At 45.6% G+C, this 24964-nt stretch overlaps 1 protein-coding gene across 1 annotated transcript in view; it reads left to right on the top strand.

Moving 5' to 3' along the window:
* The first annotated feature begins 20645 nt into the window (after positions 1 to 20645).
* The window catches only part of KCTD16 (potassium channel tetramerization domain containing 16), a 445658-nt gene continuing 441339 nt past the window's right edge, over positions 20646 to 24964 (top strand). The window contains exons 1-2 of the mRNA XM_085618123.1: positions 20646 to 21150; positions 23060 to 24090. Coding sequence (XP_085474249.1) covers positions 23259 to 24090 — 832 coding nt within the window. The 5' untranslated portion in view covers positions 20646 to 21150; positions 23060 to 23258. The remainder of the gene's footprint in view (positions 21151 to 23059; positions 24091 to 24964) is intronic.

Raw genomic sequence — 24964 nt, 5'->3', positions numbered from 1 at the left:
ATAGGTCATGGTACTTACAGTCTACGAGGACGAGGAAGAGGACGAGGCAGGGGAAGCGCCGCAACAGAAAAAAGAGATTACAACAACGCTGGGAACACAGACAAAGGAAGGGGAGCCATGGGAAACAGAAAAACACGCTCCAACAGAAATTACTAATGGATATGAACATGGTAAATTTAACTGTAGTCAATCTATCCAAAAGACCCATGTCTGACATAGAAAAGAGAACCCTATGCCTGGGTCTTTCCTTCTGTCCGTCTTCCCCTTTTAACTACACTGAAACACGTATTGATTTGTTTAAGTATGTGAGGAAACTGAAACTGAAAAAGTGGTTCAAATTGAAAGGACAAGAACTTGTACCTGGCAGGGACATTGCCAACAACGATGTTATGGAGAATCTTATGATCAATGATATTGACAATCTTCTTGTTTTGGCTGAGTTAGCACAAGACAACATATCCAATGGTAGTGAAATCCACACCACTCAGATTTTGTGGGATATGGATCTCACCCAAGGGGCAGCAGCGTGTACTGATTTTAGAGTTAAATCTACTTTTGTGCCTCCTCTTCCCCACGATAGCATTGATACTTTCCAGGACTGTATTGCAAAATCTTTGGTTGATCTTAGATTCAGCAAAAAACACTCAGGCAGTTTCACCAATAACTTATCTTACACTCAAAGACAGGCACTCAAAACTTTAGCCAATGACACCACTTTAGTCATACGCCCGGCGGACAAGGGGGGCAATGTGGTTATTTTAGACAAAGACTACTACATTAGTGAAGCCTTAAGACAACTCCAAGACACTAACTTCTACATAACCATATCTTGGGACATCTATAACTTGAGTATCACGGACATCTGGGATAAACTCACTAATTGGAAGGACAAGGGCCTCTTAGTGTGGGAAGAATTTTGTTATCTCAAAAGGGACCACCCCAAACTTCCCATATTGTACTTACTGCCCAAACTCCACAAAGATAAAATCAGACCTCCTGGTCGCCCCATTGTTTCTTCCATAGGGAGTGTAAGTGAACACATCTCTAAGTATGTGGACCATTTTTTGAGGGAATTTGTCATATCCCTTCCCAGCTACTTGAGAGATACCAAGGATTTTCTTTGTAAAATTGAGGAATTGTCCTGGGAGCCTACCTACCTCTTTATTGTGCTGGATGTCCAGTCCCTGTACACAATAATCAATCATCAACAGGGGATGGAAGCCTGTGAGCACTTTCTGATGCAAAGACCGATCAGGTATAGGGAACATAGCCAAATGATAATGGAAATGATTGATTTCTGTCTCAAAAATAATATTTTTTCCTTCAATGGCGCCCTCTACAGGCAGGTGAACGGTACTGCCATGGGTTCCTGCTTTGCTCCCAGTTTCGCCAATCTATTCATGGGCTACTGGGAGCAAGAAATAACAGCTAGCAGTACCCTGGAAACCGATCTCCGCAAAGTTGTCATGTGGCGTCGCTACATTGATGACTTGTTCATCGTCTGGAATGGTTCCAGAGGTGAAGCAGAGGAATTTATCATGAAACTGAATACCAATAGCTACAACATTGTTCTGTCTGGGAGTATCAATGCCACCAAAACTGACTTTCTGGATGTAGGACTGGAAGTAATACAGAACAAGATATGCACCACTCTTTTTCGGAAAGCGACAGCGGGCAACAGTATCCTGCATGCCCTCAGCAGCCACCCTGATACTCTTAAATGGAGCATACCATACGGGGAGCTGCTGAGGGCAAAGAGAAACTGTAACAATTCCGATGCCTACTTAGCTGAGAGAGACAACATTGTCAGTCGTTTCCAAACTAGAGGCTACCCTAACTGGGTTCTCAAAAAAGCGAAAGAACGCGCGGAAGGGATCAGTAGGGCTGATACCCTCAAAGACAAAGTAGAGAGAACGACTGAAGATAACACCAATGAGGTCCATGTGATTCTCACATATAACTCTGATGCGCATAGAATCCAACGCATCTTTGCCAAACATTGGGATATTTTGAAATCTGATGGGGTGGTTGGCAACTTGGTTCCAGACAGGCCCAGCATAACCTATAGGAGAGATAGGAATATACGGGACATAGTAGTAAGAAATGACATCACTGATCGTACTACTAACACTGGACATGGCCTCATGGGATTTTTCCCATGTGGCCACTGTAAAGCTTGCAGAAACAGCACATTTAAAGACAGTCTGGCATATGGAGGGGTGTCCAAGAAAATTACACAATTTCTTACATGTAGCACCTGTTTTGTGATCTATGCCATTGAGTGTACGTGCAGACTCTGGTATATTGGGAGCACTACATGTCCTGCCAAAAAGAGGGTGATGGAGCATCTGAGAGCTATTACTAACAATGACCAAAAATACCCTGTTGCACGTCATTTTTACGAAAAACATGGTTCCAATACTAACGACATGAGCTATTTCATTCTGGAACACATACCTAGGAATCCCAGAGGTGGGGACAGAACTCTTAACCTCAGACAGCGAGAATCTAGGTACATTATAGATTTTCAAACAAAAAGCCCAGGTGGGTTGAACATGGACGAAGAAATGTCAATCCACCTTAAAAAAAACAATGGGATTGCAGCAGGCTAGTATTATTTTCTTAGTTGCTGCTATCATTTCCTAGCATATTGTATCTTTATACTTACCTGCCCTAAGTATTTTTAGCATTTTGCTTCTCTGTATTTTAACTATTCCGTCTCTTGTTCCATGAGGATGTGTTGTATTTCACTATTCTGTTAATTTTCATGAGCTATGTTATGCGTTTGTACTGACATGTTTATCTTTCTTGTATTTTTTACAGGAGAGAAGGAAGGAGCCCTTCACTTAGACTCACCAGCACGGGCATCCTACCCTTTTCCTCCATGGTATCACTCTTCACTAGCTCATCACTTCATCTTCTCCACTGACAGTCCCTTGTTAAAGCATACGAGCACGTTTTTTGGTTTAAGATAAGTCCTTTTGACCTATGGTCATTACATGTACATTTAATGTTTGTGAGTAGTACTACTTTAGTATTATTTTGACCGTTCTCACTACTTTAGCCCAGCCTGAGACATTAGCATACTAGTAGGTTGCCTGGGCACTTGCCCGTAGACTGTAAGTACCATGACCTATTTGTAAGCTCACGCATTTTTCGTGATATTTACTGTGTGGTATTTTCACTTACAATATGCTTTGGCGACTACCCTGCTATTTTCACTTTGGATGTTAGCCCTTTATGTCTCAGTTGTAATCTCAGGGGTACCACTCACTGGTCTAGTTTTGTATCCTAAGGGATGTCTCCCTTATTTGGGTTGGCGGTTTACATTGCTTCATTTACTACAATTTGTATCCTTGTTTATCTGCTTTATTTTCAGCATGCAATGTTTACGTTTGAATTGATGCTTTTTCTTTACTTTTTTGACCATTCCAAGATGGCTGCTACCAGTTGATGTATGTAGTCCCTTCTTGATTGTGATGACCTCGAACTTTCAATGCTTTATCAAGGACTGTTTGGAGCGCACACTTTCACACGTGATCAAGGCTTGTTGCCGAAACACGTAGTGTGAATTAAACACTTGGATTACTTACCTCGCTGTTTACCTGTTTCTAACTGAGAGCGCACCACTTAACTTGCTTTTCGTGTGGATATATATATATATATATATATATAAACAGAACAAAGGGGTAGTGGTGGGAACAACAGCAGCACATCAGTCCTATTGAAAACCTGTATCGGTATTTCAAAGAGTATGAAATTCACAGTATTGGTGCCTCTCAAGGTCACAAAAACATCCCACTACCAAAGATGTCACTACACGGTAAGTCATTCAAACTTCCGTGTCCTAATGCAGAAAAACACTGTGCCTCGTCACTCTTAATGTCCTTTTTCTATTCTTAACCAGTAAACATAATTTTCTAAGTATCAACATAGCCACTCACAAGAAATATCAATCTTAATAATTCATTCCAAAATAGTTTTAATTATCAATCGTCAATGCTCCACTTAACAATAAGAAATCATGTCTCAATAATTTATATAAGTCAGTCCAGCATAGTAAGATAAATGATATTGGACAGATGGAGGTCGTGTTCCTGAGGTCTCTTCGGTGTCAAAGGATGATGGCAGCCGACAGGTGTTTCGTTACTTACTGTAACTTCTTCAAGGCTTCAGTCCTTAAGGATTCCCGCTATCCTAAATAATGAACAGCTATACAAATTTATCATGAGAAATTCAAGGGACCCTTCTGTTAAAAGATACTGGGATCGGAAAAAGTTGTTTGAAAGATCCACGTGAAAACAAGGTTGGTCCCGGGAGGATTCCGGAAAATGTATGTCCAGATTCCAATATTCAATCTATATAAGTTAACCACTGTTATATGATAGTTATCAAGCTTTAACTGGGAAAGAAGTGTCTGTATTCGGACAACAAAGTTAGTCGATAAACACTATATTAGCGATTGTCAACAAATGAGGGCCAAGATACTGCCTTGCACTATTTAAAAGTAGAGTGCACATGGGCTATGATATGACGGCGATCCTGCCTTATGTCACTCCGTCCAGCCTGGTCTCGCAAAGAAAAGTATCTGAATTTTATATATATATATATATATATATATATATATATGTACGTACGTATGTATGTATATATATATATATATATATATATATATATATATATATATATGAAAGAAAAAGGTTGCCCTTACTCGGGGTAGCACTCACGGTGAGGTTTCGGCACACGCCCTTGCTCACAGGTGTCTTTAGGGATGATTAGAGGCATTGCGCCAACATCTTCTTAAATTCTCCGCCCTAGTGGGCAACCACCAATGCTCATGCAAGTGCAAAGGATCATGGTACTTGTGGTCTCACGACTTTCTTTTACCAAGTGGGTTCTCCCCAAAGTTCTTAACATCAATTAAAGCCCAAGTGGGTTGATGAATGTATTCCTGCGCACATCGCTGCCCATCTCGATCCTCCACGAAGGGCCCCAGTCGTTTAGGGCCGCCAGTTCCAGCCACAATCTGGAGGAAGCAGCATGGAAGTGCCATACCGATGGCCCCCATGATGTCCGCCGGGAAGAGAAGTTGTGGGTGACAGCAGAGTGTGAGGCGGTGTCTCTGCAGTGAGGAAGTCACTGGACATTCAGCGCAGGGACCAGTCCTCTCCCTGTCTCGAAATGCCCGTCTCAGTATGCCAGTGTGTTTCATGGTGACTGTTAGAAATGGGGGTCTCTAGTTGGCAATGGCTGGCGCCAATGTCCAAATAGGGACCCTTCTTCCTAAGTCAGAGCAAGTGGGCTACCACCTTTGACAACCCCTACTCAACCCTGTGGTAACCTAGCACGAGCAGTTAGGCCTGTCTCAGAGGCAGTGTGTGAAACATTTATGACCATGCACAATAAGGCAGTAACGGCACCACAAAAGGACACCACTCACGTAGGTATAGAAAAATAATATCTTTATCTAAGGTCTAACTCAAGACTCTCAAAGTATTTTAACAAGCTACAATGCACATAAACCAGTAGGGACTCAAAAAGGCAATAACGTATTCACCAGAACGTTACAATGACTGAGTTCAAGGCCGGAGCCTACGCGACCCGTTGCGCACCAGATACCTGCCGTTGAAAGGGGACACAGCACGCAGCTTCTCGAGGAAGCGGAGACGGTGACAGGCGGACTCCCAGCGACCACAAGTCTTGGCTGCACGGGTCTGCAGCGTGCACCCACAATGATTCGGGCACTCGGGGACAGGTGGGCCCTCAGCGGCCGCAGCATGCGGCTGGCTGCGGCGGCCCAGGCTGGTGGTGGCGATGACTCTCATCTTGCTGCTCCGTGGTGGGCTCGGAGCAGCTCTCTCTTTGCTGCGGCGACACGGGAGACGATAGCGACAATCCACGACAATGGTGAACAAGATGCGGGCACACAGTGGTGGCAGCTCTCCCTTAGCTGCGACAGCCCACAGGACAAATCACGATGAGGCAATGTTGGCAAAGATGTGGGCGCTCAGCGGCAGCAGCTCTCTCTTAGCTGCGGCGGCCCACAGGACAGATCCAATGATGCAAAGTTGGCAAAACTGTGGGCACTCAGCGGCAGCAGCTCTCTCTTAGCTGCGGCGGCCCACAGGACGAATCGCGAGGATGCAAAGTTGGCAAAGGTGCGGGCACTCAGCGTTAGCAGCTGTCTCTTAGCTGTGGCGGTCCACAGGACGAATCATGATCATGCCAAGTTGGCAAGGGTGCGGGCACTCAGCGGCAGCAGCTCTCTCTTAGCTGTGGTGAACCACAGGATGAATCATGATGATGCCAAGTTGGCAAAGGAGTGGGCACTCAACGGCAGCAGCTCTCTCTTAGCTGCGGCGGTCCACAGGACGAATCATGATGATGCAAAGTTGGCAAAGGTGCGGGCACTGAGCGGCAGCAACTCTCTCTTAGCTGCGGCAGCCCACAGGACAAATCACAATGATGCCAAGTTGGCAACAGTGCGGGCACTCAGCGACAGCAGCTCTCTCTTAGCTGCGGCGGCCCACAGGACGAAGGATGGTCTCGACCAGGCTGGCACAACGGTGGGCACTCAGTGGCTACAGATCTCTCTTAGCTGCAGCGTCCCACACAGATTCAGCGAAGGTTCCGAAGGTTCAAATTCAGGCGGGCTCTCAGCGGCGACAGCTCTCTCTTAGCTGCAACGGCCCACACAGATTCAGCGAAGGTTCCGGAGGTTCAAATTCAGGCGGGCTCTCAGCGGCAGCAGCTCTCTCTTAGCTGCAGCGGCCCACACAGATTCAGCGAAGGTTCCCAGTCCGCGTTCCTCACAGTAGAACTAGAGGTTCCGGATTGCTCGATGGAGGCCTCACCTGCAAGCAGAATTCCTCGCACAGGAATTCCGACGGCTGACGGGGTGAAGTCTAATGTCCCTGAGACTTCGGCAGGAGGCGCTCTAGATTCAGGCCCTCGGGTAGTTTCTTCAGCAAGCTTGGTAAAAGTTTCAAACGGCCTTTCATCTCTTCACTCGGACAGAGTTTTGTCTTGACATCCCGAAGGAACACACTTGGACAAGGTTCCAGCGCAGCGTTTTATTCCTAAACAGTCTTTGTTCTCTAAAGCCACAAATCACTAAATCCAGTCAGAACCAGTTTGGTGGGGTCGGGGAGCACTTGGTTTATGAGGCAATATCCTGCCGTTTCAGAATGCGGGGGTCTGCTATCAGATGCCCAGTGGAGGGGTGGAGCCATCATTCACCTTGCCAGTCACGGCCTGGTTCAGATCAAAGAGTCACCCCTCCCCATTCTCTGAATACCGATCTCTCTCTCCAGCCAGGTCTGACCCAGCTGGCCCTGCTGCTCAAAAACCAGACGGCCAATACACATACTAGCAAAGCCTACAGGAAAGCTCAGGCAAGAAAATACCGCGTTTCCAGAAGAGGCATTTTCGAACATGGGATATATAAATTGTTCCTACTAAAAGGTGTATCTCAATGTCCTGAGCATAAACATATCAAATTCGAAGTTCCTATCAGGTTCTGGGGGTCAGATAGGATCATAGAAAGTAATCCTCAACCTGCCCATTCTGGCCTATGAGAACGGATAGCTTCACAATAGTAACAGTGAAATGGAGGGTAACTCGCTATTAGAACATGCTACACAGATCAAGGCATTATGGTTATCCTAATTCATACAGTCATCTTTATACGGGGAGCATTCGCGCTGTGGCACTGATTAGCAGTGGCACGGGACCCAGAGCATCTAAATCCAGCAAACATAAAAGATAGGAAGCGAAAAGAGGAAGGGAGACCCACGACAATGATGCCAGTTCTAACAGTGACTGGGCACCGTGTAAAAGCGGTGAGGACTATGGGGCTAATTAATTTTTGGATATTGGTCTCCCCCGACCCTGCTTATGTGTACGTTTACATGGTGAATGCAGCTGCACGAGTGGAGACTTCATGATTGTATGATCATTATGGCTGGCCCTATACAAAAGGGACTAATTTATTCAGTAACCCTTTGGGAGCCCTGTATTTAGACCAGTTAAGAAAGGCATGGAGACACGATGGAGGATTAAACGGACAATATCTTTATGAAAAAGAACGCTGTGATACCGAGCCTTGCCCTTCAGCGCCTGAGACTGTGACACTGAATTTTGCTTTCTAGCGCCCGAGTTCGTCAGTAATAATATGAACTTCGGCGGGTATGCTGAAGGATTAAATGAACATTACCTTTATGGAAAAAGGACGCCGTGATACAGAGTCTTGCTCTTCAAGGCCCCAGTCCATGACATTGAGTCTTGCTCTGCAGCTATAATTCGAACTTGGGTATGTGCATAGGCGGCGCAATCAAGTAACTGCTTGATACGAGACTGAGGCATTATGGTAACGGTAGTCCTGGCCAATACAATTGGACACTATTCTGTATTATGGTACCTATAATAAGGTTTGCACTGTGCAGATGTGGTGTTGAATGGTCATGTGCAATTCAGCTTTTACATTGTGTAGTTAGCATGCGACACCATGGATGATATATACCGAGGGCATGACTGGTGAACAGCCTGCTGGTATCTGTAGTGCTCGACAATATTATTAGAGTAAGTTGTTTTGCATTGTGATCATTCGAATGACTACCTTGCTACAGCTTCCACAATAAAATGAGGAATCAGTACTTACCTGTGTGTGGCTCTGCCGAGGGGGCAACTCTTTCTGGATGCATTTTTAACGGCTATGCTCAGCCGTGGAAGAAGTCCCGCCACATAGCAGTGGACCGATGTTGACGCCAACCGGCGTTCGGCAGTTTCGGACAGGAGTTTGTGTGAGAAGTCATAATGTGCAGCCTGGTGAGAGAGGGACATTTCACATACGCACTGGGGTGTTTAGAAATTCAAATGATCACAATGCAAAACAACTCACTGTAGTAATATTGTCGAGCACTACGGATACCAGCAGGCTGTTCAACAGTCACGCCCACTGGGCGGGTGTCAGGAGATTAAATACAAGTGCCCGAACTGCTTTGCACTGTCGATGAATAAGCCTTTGAAAAAGTGCGAAGAAGCACGAAACGCGTCAGATTGAGTACTTTGCTGTAAGATGTCTTGACCACCTTGTTACAGATTCCACAATAAAATGAGGAATCAGTACTTAGCTGTGTGGCTCTTCCAAGGAGGCAACTCTTTGTGGATGGATTTTTAACGGCTATGCTTAGCCGTGGAAGAAGCCCCGCCACATAGCAGTGGTCAGATGTTGACGCCAACTGGCAGTTTCGGACAGGAGTTCGTATGAGAAATCATAATGTGCAGCCTGGTGAGAGCGGTCTACTTCACATACCCACAGTAGTGTTTAGAAATTCGAATGATCACAATGCAAAACAACTCACTGTAGTAATATTGTCGAGCACTACAGATACCAGCAGGCTGTTCACCAGCCACGCCCACTGGGCGGGTGTGAGGAGATTAAATACAAGTGCCCGAACTGCTTTGCACTGTCGATGAATAAGCCTTTGAAAAAGTGTGAGGAAGCATGAAACGCGTCAGGCTTGAATACTTTGCTGTGAGATGTCTTGACCACCTTGCTACAGCTTCCACAATAAAACGAGGAATCAGTACTTACCTGTGTGTGGCTCTTCTGAGGGGGAAACTCTTTGTATATATATATATATATTATCTACTGGCGGTCACCAGTAGATAGTTATAGTTAGGACCGAGTTTCCATAGGAAATCTGAAAATTCTATTTTGAATAACTTTGGCGCCGGTTGACGAATCCTCGCGAAATTTTTAAAACTAATGGGGCGCTCCGCTCAGCTCCTACCCTGAAAGTCTCGGGGTGATTCGTCAAGCGGTGGCTGAGAAAAAAGGGGGGTCCAAAAACGCGTTTTCCCCATGCATTTTCCCATAGGACCTTTAGTCGAAGGTACAGCCCGAACGGCTGAACAGAATTACTTGAGATTTGGCAAAGAGGTAGTCCTCAGGTCAGGCATGTGCCTTTTGCATAAATGGTGTCAATCTATTCAGTAGTTCCTGAGAAAATTGCAGTTAAAAGTACATAAATATCTATAAGCGCGCACCGTGCGCGCACCGTGTGCGCACCATAACGTGCGCGAGCGTAATTATGATTGGTGGTTACATGTCAGTCAACATTCGAATCGGTCGAAATCAGGAAGTGTCGGCCGCCATTTTGTTTGTTTTGTGTGTGACAGTGAAAAAGAAAGGTGGAGAACGTGAAAAGGGGGCAGGGTAGAGAGTTCCTGACCCCCTAGCCTTTGTCAGGGGGTCCCTGAAGGACCCTGAAGGGTGAAAAAAACATTAATTTTTTTTTCAAAAAATCGCAGGGTGCGCGCAAGGTGCGACCGCCACTCTATCACAAGGATGATGTCATCAGTGATGTCATGAGTGATGCCACTGACCATGTCATGAGTGATGTAATATGTGACGTCATGAGCAGTGGATTGCGGGCGCGCGAGTTATAGTTATCTGAACAAACTATAACGGGGGAATTTCAATGGTTTTTTACGAGTGAAATGTCCAGCTAACTATAACATGTGTGAAACCTATGGTTTTATAAGTGAATTTGCAAGGTTTTTTAAATGCTAATTCCTAACTATAACGTGTGTGAAACCTATGGTTTTTTAAGTGAATATATATATATATTACCTACTGGCGGTCGCCAGTAGGTAGTTATAGTTAGGACCCCTTTTCCATAGGAAAACCTCAACATTCTATTTTGAATAACTTTGGCGCCGGTCGATGAATCCTCGCGAATTTCTCAAAATAGGTGGGGCGCTACGCTCCGCTCCTACCCTGAAAGTCTCGGGGGGATCCGTCAAGCGGGGGCTGAGATAAAAGGGGGGTCCCAAAACGCGTTTTCCCCATGCATTTTTCCATAGGACCTTTAGAACGAGCTACAGCCCGAACGGCTGAACAGAATTACTCGAAATTTGGCAGAGAGGTAGTCCCTAGGTCAAGGAAGTGCCTTTTGTAGGTTTGGTGTAAATCTGTTCAGTAGATTCTGAGAAAATAGCCTTTAAATCAATATATATATCTGAGCCCGCTTACGGTACGCTTACCGTACGCTTACCGTAAGCGTACGGTGGCGTGCGCGAGCACGATTCTGATTGGCTCTTAGATCTTAGTAAACATTCGAATCGGCCGAAACCAGGAAGCGGCGGCCGCCATTTTGTGTATTTCACTCAGAAAAAAAAGAGTGAAAACAAGAAAAGGGGGCAATGAGGAGAGTTACAGACCCCCTTACATTTGTGAGGGGGTCAAAGAAGGACTGTAAAGTACAAAGAAAACATTTATTGATTTTAAAAAAAATCACGGGGTACGCGTACGGTAAGCTTACGGTAAGCGTACGGTAGAAAAAAAAAAAAAAAAAAATGAAAATCAGATTTAAGTGTTTAGATATTAGGGGGCTCTAAAAAGAGCCGTTGTGTTTATGAAATGATTTTTTAGTGGTACCTACAAGTAAGTACCGATGCAGAGTCTAAGGTTCAAGAGGAAGACTCTGTTCCCTTCATCATTGAAGTGCACACCATCTCCTCTATAAATGTCTTGCATGTCATAACGCAAGTTGTTGTGGTAAATGGCACCCATACCATAGTCACGGAGGAAAGCAGAAACAGATTTGTTGACGTGCTTTCTTGCTTTGTCATCGCACCGCGTGCCCACCGTGTGTGCACGGCACTAACTGCGTAAAGTGGGCGCGCGGTGCGCGAAGCGCACCGCGTGCTCACTGTGCGCGCACGGTGCGCGAAGCGCACCGTGCGCGCACGGAACGAACTGCGTTAAGTGGGCGCGCACGCCACGAATGGCGTAAAGTAACTTAGCATTTAAAAAACCGTACAAATTCACTGAAAAAACCATAGGTTTCACACACGTTATAGTTAGGAATTAGCATTTAAAAAACCTTGCAAATTCACTGAAAAAACCATAGGTTTCACACATGTTATAGTTAGCGGAAATTTTACTGATAAAAAACCAATGAAATTCCCCCGTTATAGTTAGTGCAGGCAACTATAACTCACGCGACCGCAATCTTCTGCTGATGACATATGTGTCTTTATGAAAAAAATATATTTGTAATATATGTATAGCTAAAAATGTATGGAAGAAGACATGGGCAAATAAGTGTCTAAATACAGTATTAGCATCAGCAGAGGATTGCGGTCGCGTGAGTTATAGTTGCCTGCACTAACTATAACGGGGGAATTTCATTGGTTTTTTATCAGTAAAATTTCCGCTAACTATAACATGTGTGAAACCTATGGTTTTTTCAGTGAATTTGCAAGGTTTTTTAAATGCTAATTCCTAACTATAACGTGTGTGAAACCTATGGTTTTTTCAGTGAATATATATATATATGAAATCCACAATCCTGAGCCAACCCAGTCACGGGCGCAAGAAACAGGTACGGACCACACTTTAAGAAAAAAAGTTTTTCATTTATTGTTGCAGATAAAACGTGGCTATTCAAAGCAAGTGCCCAGCCTGACGCGTTTCGACTGCCCCACGGCAGTCTTGATCACATGACGCGCAGGACCTATCAGTGCAAATATATAGTGAAAGACAAAATAGGCACATGTTACTGCTATTCTAATTGGTTTAGATAGACACAGTGCTCAAATATTTAAAGGGCCACATTACTCTAATACATTTGTGAAGATCTGATACCACACAAATAGGATATATATAATCCACAATGGAACAAAGAATCAATGCATAGTGCTCCTATTACAGACATAGTGTTCTGAAATTAATCTTCATTCACTCATATCTTCTATGAGTACAAAGTATAATATGTTTGTGGTTAACCTTCATTCAAAAATTGAGCACTGAAAACATATTTTTCCTTATAATAAGGTTTCAACAGTACATTAGAAAGTGCCAAATAATTTATAAATAAAGTGCTTATGTGCAAGTGCAAAGAAATTCAAAAATATTTACACATCAAATAACAGTATAAATACATAAGGTAGCAGCATGTTTGTAAAGTGCCCTTCAAAAAAAAGGTTCTTTTTCATTTGTATTCAAATCATAAGTTTCTAGCATTCTTATAATGTCGAGTTCCATTGTTTTGTTCCAAGAATAAGTCGTCGGGTAAATCTAATGAAGAAAAACAGGAGGATATCATAGAGTATATCTTAATATATATATATATATATATATATATATATATATATATATATATATATATATATATATATAACAGGTCAGGTTTTGTGTGCCCTGCTGGACCGCAGTATAGGCCTGGGCCATCGACCAGCAGGGGCCTACCGCCACGTGACGTGGCCTCGCTGGTCGCAGAGTTAGTGGCACCGCAAGGACTGAGCGGGTGTGCAACCTGCGATAATGGCGGGTGCACTGGTATGTCCTCGGTCATGGTAAAATCAAGATGCAGCACCAAATGTGAGATCTGGTGGTCTGCGGAGCGGGACTGCATAATGTGGAGGGTGCCCTGTCCGCAGAAAGGTGAGCAGTGAGGCCTGGGTGCGCAGGGGCGGGCATACACCTCTGGGCGGAGGGAGTGGATGGAGTGCAGCAGCCTGGGTGCGCAGCGGCGGGCAGACACCTCTGGGCAGTGGAAGTGGACGGGGTGCAGCAGCCTGGATGCACAAAGGCAGAACAGCGATTTAGGCATGCGCAATTGTATGTACTCTGCCATTACTGATTCTGTACTATGTTTCAGATGAGTGAGCTTGAGGGCTCCACTATGTCCCAGCATGTGGTTGGAGACACACAGGTGGCGAAAAGGTGAGCTGTGAGGGTTTTGTCCACAGTGTGGGCACTCACAGTCCCTCTCCATCTCTTCCTTTCTCTCCCTCACACTCTTTCTCTCTCTCTTCCTCTCTCTCACACTGTTTCTCTCTTTCTTTCTCTCTTCCTCTCTCTCACTCCTTCTCTCTTTCTCTCTCTCTTACTCTTCCTCTGTTTCTCTCTTCCTCTTTCTCACACTGTTTCTCTCTTTCTCTCTCTCTTCCTCTCTTGCACTGTTTCTCTCTCTCTTCCTCTCTCTCTCTCTCTTTCTCTCTGTCTTCCTCTCACTCTTTCTTTCTTTCTCTCTCTTCCTCTCTCTCACTCTTTCTCTCTCTCTCTCTCCTTTGATGGACGCATGACGCACAATCTTATCTTGCTTTTTGTCTAGCAGGCCTGCAATGATGCGTGGCCATCCTGGCAATCAACACCCACTCTGAATTGTGAGCTCGGCTTGACCGCGTGTACACAATGGCTGAGGAGGTTGCTTCAGCACATGGTGGACCCTCTTACACAAACACCGATGGTGGAAGATGAGCAGAGAGGCTTGTTTCCGCAGCAGCGGGCAGTCACCTCTGGGCGGTGGGAGTGGGTAGTGTGCAGCAGCCTGGGTGCACAAGAGCGGGCAGACACCTCCGAGCAGTGGTGGTAGATGGTGTGCAGCATCCTGGGTGCACAGGAGCGGGCAGACACCTCTAGGCAGTGTGAGTGGATGGGGTGCAGCAGCCTGGGTGCACAGCAGTGGGCAGACACCTCTGGGCAGTGGGAGTGGATGGGGTACAGCAGCCTGGGTGCCCAGCGGCAGGCAGACACCTCTGGGCGGCAGTAGTCGATAGGGTGCAGCAGCCTGAGTGCGCAGGGCGGACAGACACCTCTGGGCGGCGGGAGTCGATGGGGTGCAGCAGCCTAGGTGTGCAGGGGCAAAACAGAGAATTGCATGTGTGCAGTTGTATGTACTCTGCCATTACTGATTCTATACTATGTTTCAGATGACTAAACTTGAAGGCTGCACTATGTCCCGGCACGTGGTTGGAGACACACCAGTGGCAGAAAGGTGAGCTTTGAGGATTTTCTCCACAGTGTCAACACTCACTCTCCCTCTCCATCTCTTCCTTTCTGTCACTCACACTCTTTCTCTCTCTCCCTTGTATCTCACTCTTTCTCTCTCTCTTCCTCTCTCTCACTCTTTCTCTCTTTCTCTCTCTCTCCTTTGATGGACGCATGACGCACAATCTTATCTTTCTTTTTGTCTTGCAGGCTGTGATTCACAAATTGTCGAGGGATGACACGCCATGCCTGTACCTACTTTTATTTTGTTGTTTTGTTTAAATAAAATGTTTTATATGTAAATCCATAGATGACTGAGATTCTTATTTGTCCAACCTCACATGCATGTTCTTAATTCTAATTGTGCGACATCAGCCAATTTCTTACGTTCCAGATTTCCTAAGGTTGCTCTCACTTTTGTTTGTGGAGAGTGGCGGTGAGGCGGGATGGCGGACAAGGGGCTGGTGGCGGGGGCTGTCGGAGCAGTGTTGGGTGTCCGAGCTGCATGATCGCTGGCTCCATTGCATCTGTTGTCATTCAGGTGTGGCTCTGGGCTGGGCTCCCTTTCATGTTGCAGGTTGTAGTCTGACTTTACACCAGCTCAGAGCAGGTGTAAACTTCCTACTACTAACTCACCTTATCACCTATTTTGTACTCTCTTCGACGATCTTGCTGGTGGTTGAGAAACTTGCCAAGTGATGTGTTTGTTGCTTTTTGCATGGGTACGTCTACTCTACATCTCATTCGCAATATTTGCCGGGGTCATCCGTGACAATGCTTTTTGAGGCTGCTATCGCTGGAAAACTGGTGATATGGGCTGTTTGCTCCAGCTTGTGAATGGTGCGTTAAATTTATCACCATTTTGGTTGCGATAAAGTGCCGTTAACTCGATGATGTGTCCTTCAGAATATACCCCTCGGTGTTTGAAAGACTTAAGAAGTACTCGAGTGCTGCGCTGAGAGCCGCGCAAAAAACAAACGAGAAGAGGGTCACGTTGGCCCCCTTCCTTTGGCCAATTCCAGCCCCAAGGACCCCATCCCCCGGGGCCTGGCCTCACCGTTGCAGACCGTGGGGGGAGCTCCAATGCCCCCACGGTCCCACCGGCTCCCCGCATACTGCGGGAGTCGGCATTGCTTCTCCACACGGGGAGCTGCTGACATGTAGCTCCCAGTGTGGAAAAGCAATCAGCTTTGGATTTTGGAAACGAGTAGAGGTTTCCCTGCTCTCGCTTCCAAAATCCAAAGCAAGTTTGCAATGACAGGGCAGGAGCTGCGCGGTTCCCGCCCTGTCATAGCAAACGGCAGTGTCCTGGGGGTGGGCACCCCGGGACACTGCAGGAGCCGGCCCTGGGGGGTGGCGGTCCCCAGGGCCATCACGGGCTCCAGGAGGAGTTCCGCCCACCCCCCCTCCCAACATGAGTGAAGCCCCGGGGAGGTGGTGGTCCCCGGGGCTGTGGGGGCCCCAGCGGGCCCCCGCTATTATTTTTTAAGAAATGCCCCCGGGACCTAGCCCACCCGGGGGCCTCATTAAAATAAAACGCAGGAACCCGCTCTTCATTGTTTTTTATACAATTTCGGCGGAATTCGCGACCTCAGCGCATATTGCGCCAAGTTTTTTTTGTAATGCTTTTTTGAGCCCTGGGGGTCCTTCTGGGACCCCCTGAGCAGGCCTAGGGGCCAGGGTGTTTCTACCTTGCCCTCTTATCTTGTTTTATATCTTAGTTTCTCTGTTTTCTGGTGACTTGCTTCTACCGAGTCACAAGATGGCTGCCAACACTTGCTGGTTTGGAGTGGTGACAGTCAATTAGAATGAAGCATGTGGTTGTGGCAGCCAATTAGAATAAAGCTCATGGTCGGGAGGGTTCGCGACTCCACCGCTGCCCTAGATATCGAAACTTTTATTTTTTTAATTTCTCAGCAACTACTGAACGGATTTACACCATGTAAAAAAAGGTCGCTTTCTGAGCCAAGCATTACCTTTTTGCCAAATTTGGGGTAATTCTGTTCAGCAGTTCTGGCTGTAGCCTTGCCCAAAGTTTCCTATGGGAAATTGATTTTTTGACTCTTATTTTTTGAATTTCTCAAAAACTCCTGAACGGATTTACCCCATTTAAAAAAAAAAGTTCACTTACTGAACCAAGCTCTACCTTTCTGCCAAATTTGGGGTAATTCCATTCAGCAGTTCGGGCTGTAGCCCGTCTCAAAATTTCCTATGGAAATTAACATGGAGAAAACGCTTTTTGGGACCCCCTTTTTTTCTCAGTCCCCGCTTGACAAATCACCCCCAAACTTTCAGGGTAGGAGCTGGATTGGTTAGACATTTTTTTTTGGGGGGGGGGGGAATTTCGCGAAGATTCGTCAAACGACGCCAAAGTTATTAGCAAATCAAAAAATGCTTTTCCTAAGGAAACTAGGTTCTAACTATAACTACCTACTGGCGACTGCAATATATATATAGCTGCAAGTCTGCATTGTTGTGCTACTGATGCTTTTTAAAGTGTATCCTCCAATCTGGAATAAAATCTAACTTTAAACTAGCAATGAGTAGTACCGTTCTGTTGTTTATTACGATCAGAAGATTGGATAGATATGTATATCCAAAAATCATATATATATAAGTTGGTGTTTGTTTGTTGTAAATACTCCATTTTTTTAGGAAGTTTATTGTATATATTTTAGATATGTAAACTTTTGAGGTAAAAGACAAATATTTTGTTGAAGTAATATATTTTTATTTAAATACAATATGTGTAAGACAAATTTTGGGCTTATTTAAAGTAATTGCTTTGAATGAAAACAGTTTTTTTATTAATAATTCTTCAATTATTATGATGATGATATTGTATTCGATATTGTGTGGATCGATATCTTCGCTGTATTCTATGTTTATTTGACGGTAAAAATATTTTTGTTTCCGATATTTTTGTTTTCGATATATGTAAAAATTGATATTTGTAACAACAATATTTTTGTTCTTGATATCTGTGGTTTTTGTAGTTAAGTAAACGGACATTTTTGTTTTTCAATATTTAATTCCTGATTTTGCTGTGTTTATTGTATTTGTTGGATCGTTATTGTGTCAGTGAACCAAAGTATGCATTACTGTCTAAATGTTAATTATTGAAGTGAGCCTGCTACACTATTTCACTGACCAACTATATTTCACCACACACACACACTTATAAGTGAGGATACTGATCTCTTTGAGAAACCACTTTTGTGTCAAAAACCAACTAACATATGGAGACTTCACTACCACAGTATGAGACATCTCTGAGAAGCTGATTTTGAAACTGTGATGTCTACTGATGGGTGAGAGATCAGTAAACTGCTCAGAGGGACAAATGCAATGTTTCAAGACACTTGCTTTTGCAAATTCCTAGTGGGAAGGAATTGAGAGACCCGGTTGACCTGCCATTTAATGTGGATATAGATCGCCAAGGAGAACGCATTTTTGTCCTCCTTTATGGTTTCTCTTTCATGGTTGAAGATGACCTTTTTATATATGTGTGATGGAAACATTCTTCAAGTGCCAACGGCTCTAAATGTGATTTGTAACTACGAACACTTTGTATCCAGAGACTGTTTTGAGGTATATAAAAAAAACATTTCTTTTATGAGGTTGAGATATTGTGGCCCTGTCTACTTCTACATCTATCTGTATTTGGTTTTGTACTTAAAGATATTTATTTAGGAGGAGCAAATAAAAAAATTGGTCCTGAAAAATGTGGTATATTTTGACTATGACCACCGACATGCATCGACTGATTTTATTAACACGACCCACAGTGCTTGGACAGGTATAATATGTCATTGAATATACTGAATGATATCCAATGACACACTCAGTTGGAGTGCAACCTTTTATTAAGAATTGATTGTTGTTTATTTGCCTCCCTTTGGGATTTTAACTATTCCTGGATGTATTGTTCCTAATAATATATATCGTTGTTCATTGTTATGTACATGTGATATATTGTGGATAGTAGCAGCTGGCATCTATGGGGAGGGTAGTGGCAGGCTCGCAAAAAAATCTTACCAGGCAAACGTGGCGTCCTCCACTGACCGCCACAGGAACTGGAAGCTGGACCCTGGACCTCTATTGATTAATCAGGGCACTGCTCTTATGCTGTGAGAGCAGGTCCCTGATTGGAGGGAGAGGCCTCACTCAGGGCTCCACAGTGCCCTGGATGCCTGCACTGACTCTAACCCAGCTGTCTTAAGACAGCTGGGTTACAGATGGTTAAAGTGCGCATGTGCGGGTGGCCATCTCAAGACGGCCAGCCAAAAAGGCATGTGCATTTCAAACATAAGTGCATAGACAGCCCACCCTCCTTCCTGCTGCCGTCACTCAGCAGTGACCCTGCCCCCTTCCTGATGCTTGGCTCGGGATGGGGACAAAAAATTAAATGGTAATAAATTACCATTTTATTTTTCAAGAGGTTTTGGGTGAATTTTAACTGGGGCAATGCCCTTCTGCGCCAACGGATTGTGGATGATATTTTGGTTGGATTTTTTTTCTCTTTATAAATTGTGGTTTTATTAAATGATTAGATCATAAATCCAACGCGTTTCGTTCCATGCAGGAACTTCGTCAGGGCTGCAATAATCACAAACATGAACAACGTTCACAAACATATATATATATATATATAACGCGTTGGCTGTGCACTGTTCGTGTTATAATCATCAGAATTAAAAGAAGAAAACATCACATTAATTGGACTATTTGATTTAATGTGTTCAATTTCAATGAGTGCACCTTCCACCTTTGGATTTATGTTTTGATTCGTTTTGCATCTTCGGACGACGGATGTAGGAAGGGTTTTTGCACCAACTTTTTGATTATTAACAATACACGTGTTTGGTTGAGCTGGACCCTGGTCGGTCGTTCTGTTTTTGTTATTAAATGATTAGATCATATTTTATATATGTACTTTCATGAAGATTTATCCGGAGAAGACAGTGCAGGAATGTGGCTTGACCCCGTATTTGCAGGTGAGGAAAAAGGTTGAAGCATGTTATTTAAATTTTATCCCTGATCCGCACTATTAGCAACTAGAAGGCCTGAAAATCTGCCCCGCCACCCCCTTCACCACAATCTGCCACCTCCTCAGGAACACAATGAAAAAATGTTTGCAAGCTGCCAGGTCTGAGATGACCTCAGTTAAAATGTGTTAGCTTTTAAAGCCACGACATATTACCTTACTGCTAAATGATAAATTGTCACTGTTAAATGAAGATCGAAAACAAGAAATACAAAAGTGTAAGGATTCCACAACCTGTGGGTTTACGGTTGTGCGCCATGTCTGCAATAGCAGAAACCCTAAGGAATAGTATTGTGAGATCAATCAGGATGGAAGTGCCCCACCTGCACCTTCCCAGCTCCCCTGGACTGGACAACCCAGGGCAATGTCAGAAGGCACCTAGAGCCCCTTATTAAAAGGGATTCACCGGCGGCGCACGTGGCATGTAAATATGCCCCTCAGATTATTTAAGGGAACCGTTAAATGACTTTGCTTTATTTATGGCGCTGTATCATAAATAAATGCTGCCGCTAGCCAATAGCCATAAATGAAACTCTAAACTCAATTTCGAAGGGAAAAATGACTGACTCTGGCCTGCCTGAATTGCAACCCACCTCTTCCACGTTGCCTAAAATTCTCCGAAGTAGTTGCATCAACCCGCAGGGCTATTTTCGCAGCTTTCTGAATGAGAAAGGCATGCGCGATGACGGCGCCACCCCCAGCGCCTGCCCCTACTCCTTTAAGATGATGTAATAGTTATTTCCCTGGACGGTCGTTTCCCTGCTCCGCTGAAATAACAGCATCTCCGAAGTAGCTCTGGGAGCGGCGAGGCACCAGCGTAGCATCCGCAGCCTGGGAGGACGGAGGCGAGGCGACGCCGCTCAGCAGCATCCTTTTTTGCTCGTCTCAAGAAGCGGTCTGTGTATTTTTAAGCTTCCCGTCTACATTTTGTGTATGCACACATTGGACTATACCCGGAATCTGCATACGCGCCTCTTACTCCCTCTCTGGACCCTGTCAGCTTGTCTGCTCTTCGCCCGCCAAGCCGGCATCCCTTCTGAAACTACGGTCGCTTGTTAAGAGCATGATTTTTGCAGTGCGTCCTCCACTTTGTTTTAATAGGGCGCGGGCTGGTAATTGTGCTCCTGCTCTTCCCTTTTCACATTATTTTACTTCGTGGTAACCAGGAAGGGTTTTTGTTCTGGACGTTTTTCAGGCACTTTCCTTGGCTTTCGTCACTGATCCCCGGGTGTCATGAAGGCGCTGGAGGCACCTCGGCGCTGGACTCTATTCTGACTTTTATTCCTAGTTTCTTACCCTTGCGAGGTCCGAGGCCCGCCAGGTACGTGTGTGTGTGGTGGGGATTTTATAAAGCGCTTGAACCCGACTAAGAAGGCTGTCCGCTTTGCCCTGAAACAAAAGTGCCCTGAATACCACGAGCTGATCTCCGTACTCTCGTGCGCTATGCTCTGGGACTATGTTGTCTTCATTAATGGGTTTGAATACAGTGTTATCCACCTATTTTGGGTTGTGGGATTGTATGCGGCACAGGTGTGCACATTACAGGCAAACGTATAGCGCGAAGTTGTAAACCACAGAGTTGTGTAGAGCACAGGGTGGTAAGCCATAGGGTGTACACAACACAGGGTTGTTACCACGAGGGTGTGTGCAGCATAGGGTGGTAAACCACAGAGTGTGCACAGCACAGGGTGGTATACCTTAGGGTTATGCACAGAACGGTAAACCACGAGGCTGTGTACAGCATAGGGTGGGAAACCATAGAACTGTGTGTAGAACACAGGGTTGTAAACCGTCAGATTGTGCTCACCACAGGGTTGTACTCACCACATGGTTGTGCTCAGCACAGGGTAGTTAACCATTCGATTGTGCACAGCACGGGGTGTTAACCCATCAGTTGTGCACAGCTCAGGGTCGCAAAGTAAACCGTCGGATAGTACAGCGCAGGGTGGTACCACCCTGCGCAGTACAATCCGTTGGTTTACAACCCTTTACTGTGCACAATCGATGGGTATTCACCCCGTGTTACCACTGGTAACGCATCGGATTCTGCACAGCATGGGTTGGTAAAACATAGGGTTGTGCACAAGGTGGTAAACCGTATGGTTGTGTGCAGCAAAAGATATGAAACCCAAGGATTTCGTACAACACAGTGTGGTAAAAGCCAGGGTTGTGTGCGGCGCTGTTTATTCTGCACTGCACGGGGTTGTGACGGATTGCACATCACGATTTAGGGAACGAGGCTGCGTACGACATATAACTGTGTACGAGGCATGGTTACGCACAGCACAAGGTTACGGGCGAATTAGGGGTTTGAATTAACCCTTCTTACTGATACGAAGAGGCGGTGTATGGCACAGGGCAGTGCATACGCAGGCTTTGTATGGGGAAGGGCCATTAATGGGTTCTGTGCCACACAGGGGTCTCCAAGGCATTCTGTGCACTAAAGATAACCAGCAAACAGCCTCGCGGTACCAGCACATACATCCAAACGTGCTGCGCGGGTCACGCGCCCATGTGCAGAGTCGTCACGCGCAAATAGTTCATTCTCACGGGAGACAGGAGCAGACCATGTAAGAGACGCTTTTTGAAAGTGTCCGAAGAAGATGGAATTGCTTTTCTGAACACACAGGCTCACGGTCACATTCTTTAAAAGCGCCGCATGCGCAGTTGCGCACCTACACAGCTCTACTTTATTTTCGAGAAATCTTGTTTGATTCCTTGCCTAGCGCCTCGCTGCTAAGATAGATCTGTGGGAAGCGGGGATGCTGCGGGGACCATAGGCGGTAAAACGCAGATGCGAGCGCTGCAGGGCTGTTTTAGAGTTACATCCTTCTGGTGCGGATAGCTAGCGTTCAGCTGAGTTGGCTAATGACATCATCTGGTAATAGACTTCCAATCCCTAGTCAGCTTGTGGCACGCGTTTCATAATGGTAAATTGTATCAACATTTATTTCACAAATGCCGAGTTTTTTCGCAGGTATTTTAGCACAGTGGTCGAATTCCTTTTAACCACTCCCAGTTTTGGCAGAAGCAGACTTGCCAAAGATCACAACTGTGGGCAAAAGGAGAAGCCCCGAGTAGATCTCTGGCTTATCTGTACCGTGGTTCATTGCTTAAGTAACTATACCACACATCCGTCCCTGCAAGTAAATTACTTTCTACTTTACATTATGTTATTTGATTGGGCTGCTATTAATTTTAATCAACCTGTTTTACAATTCTTCCAACAGGTTTCTGAATTCTCCCAGAGTCATCTGTCGTCTGTGAACATGCTTGGGGATTGTAGTCGACGCATAGCTACTGATTTTGCGGTGGGCTTGATGCAAGGCCTCATCAAATCCTAGAACCCCCTTGTGGTAGTAGGGCAGGAGAGCTGTCTTCTGTTCCATGTGAGGGTTCATCTCCAGGCGATTACGGTCCCCCCCAACCATGGCTCTGAGTGTCAACTGTAGGACTTACCTCCCTTCCAGGGACCAGGTGTCGGTCTTGAATTCCTTTCCGGATGTGGTTGAGCTGAACGTGGGTGGGCAGGTGTACTTTACGCGCCACTCTACTTTAACTGGCATCCCCCACTCACTCCTGTGGAAGATGTTCACACCGAAGCGGGACGTGCTCTGTGAGCTCGCCAAGGATGCTAAGGGAAGGTTCTTTATTGACCGTGATGGTTTCCTCTTCCGTTATGTGCTGGACTTTCTCAGGGACAAACAGGTGGTCCTGCCTGACCACTTCCCGGAGCGAGGAAGGCTCAAGCGAGAGGCCGAGTACTTCCAACTTCCTGAGTTGGTCAAAATCTTGGCGCCCGATGACGTAAAGCAGAGCCCTGATGACTACTGCCATAGTGACTATGAGGAGGCCTCCCAAACAAGTGAGGCCAGGGTGTGTGCTCCGACCTCGTTGATGTCATCAGACAGGAAATGGGGGTTCATCACCATTGGGTACAGAGGATCATGCACCATGGGCCGTGAAAGCCAAGCAGATGCCAAGTTCCGGAGAGTACCGAGGATTTTGGTTTGCGGAAGGATTGCCTTGGCCAAGGAGGTCTTTGGAGAAACCTTGAATGAGAGCAGGGACCCCGACCGAGCCCCCGAGAGATACACTTCCAGGTTCTATCTCAAGTTCAAGCACCTGGAGCGGGCTTTTGACATGCTGTCTGAGTGTGGATTCCTCATGGTAGCCTGCAACTCCTCAGTGACCGCTTCCTTCGTCAATCAATATACAGAGGATAAGATCTGGTCCAGCTACACTGAATACGTCTTCTACCGTGAGTACTTCCCACTTGTGCAGTTGCCAAGCAACGCACAATAACATAACATTAGCTCTGTGCATGGTCTTCCACTTTTTCTCACTGCTTTTCTGTGTCCAAGGAGAGCATCACTGTGACCTCTGCCTTGGCTTAGTCTTAGAGGTGGCGCCAGAAGTGATCAAGTGGTTCCTGATTTATAAGCATTGCTAGAGAGGGAGAACAAGCTCTCCAAGCAGGACCACAAGGAGAACTGCTACAGAGATCTTCTAGGCCCCTTTCCATGGGGCTCTTAGAATAAGTCTATGGATGAACCAGTAGGTGGCGAATGTGAGTTAATGAGTGAAAGGAGGAGCTAGTTGTTAAAACGTCTTTTATATGATATTCATTAAAAAGTGTTTTAATCCTACTGTTCTAATCAGTTTCTAAACAAGAACAAGGTGGGTGAATGTGAAATACAACTTTAAGTGTCCTGTTACGATTTGATTCAGAAAGCCTCCGACCTCTGGTAGGAGGTTTTCCTACTCACATTGTCGGTTTCACTTCTGACCACCTAATTACAATCTAGGCGGTCAAAAGTGAATCCGGCCGGTCATTCCAGCTGGATTCCGACAGGCTCCAGAGCCTGTTGGCCAGTCAGAGACCACAACGTAATCCCATACAACGGCGTTTCCGCTGTCAGGATTACGATGTCAGCTTCAGACAGGCTTTCCATGATGGGCTTTGTGACATGGAGAGCCTGTTGGAAAGTGACTTTTGGGGCCCCTAGCAGGGCCCTCTTCTTCCTGTGGCCTCCGGTTGGGGGCCTTGTAAATCCCTGTTCCGTGTGGCAGGTACAGGCTCAGGGATGTACACAAGCTCCGATTTCTCTATGGGAGTTTGTGCTTCTGCTGGT

The sequence above is a fragment of the Triturus cristatus genome, chromosome 7 (assembly GCF_964204655.1).
Source record: "Triturus cristatus chromosome 7, aTriCri1.1, whole genome shotgun sequence".
NCBI classification, from domain to species: Eukaryota; Metazoa; Chordata; class Amphibia; order Caudata; family Salamandridae; genus Triturus; species Triturus cristatus.
This window is presented reverse-complemented; position numbering and strand designations above follow the sequence as displayed.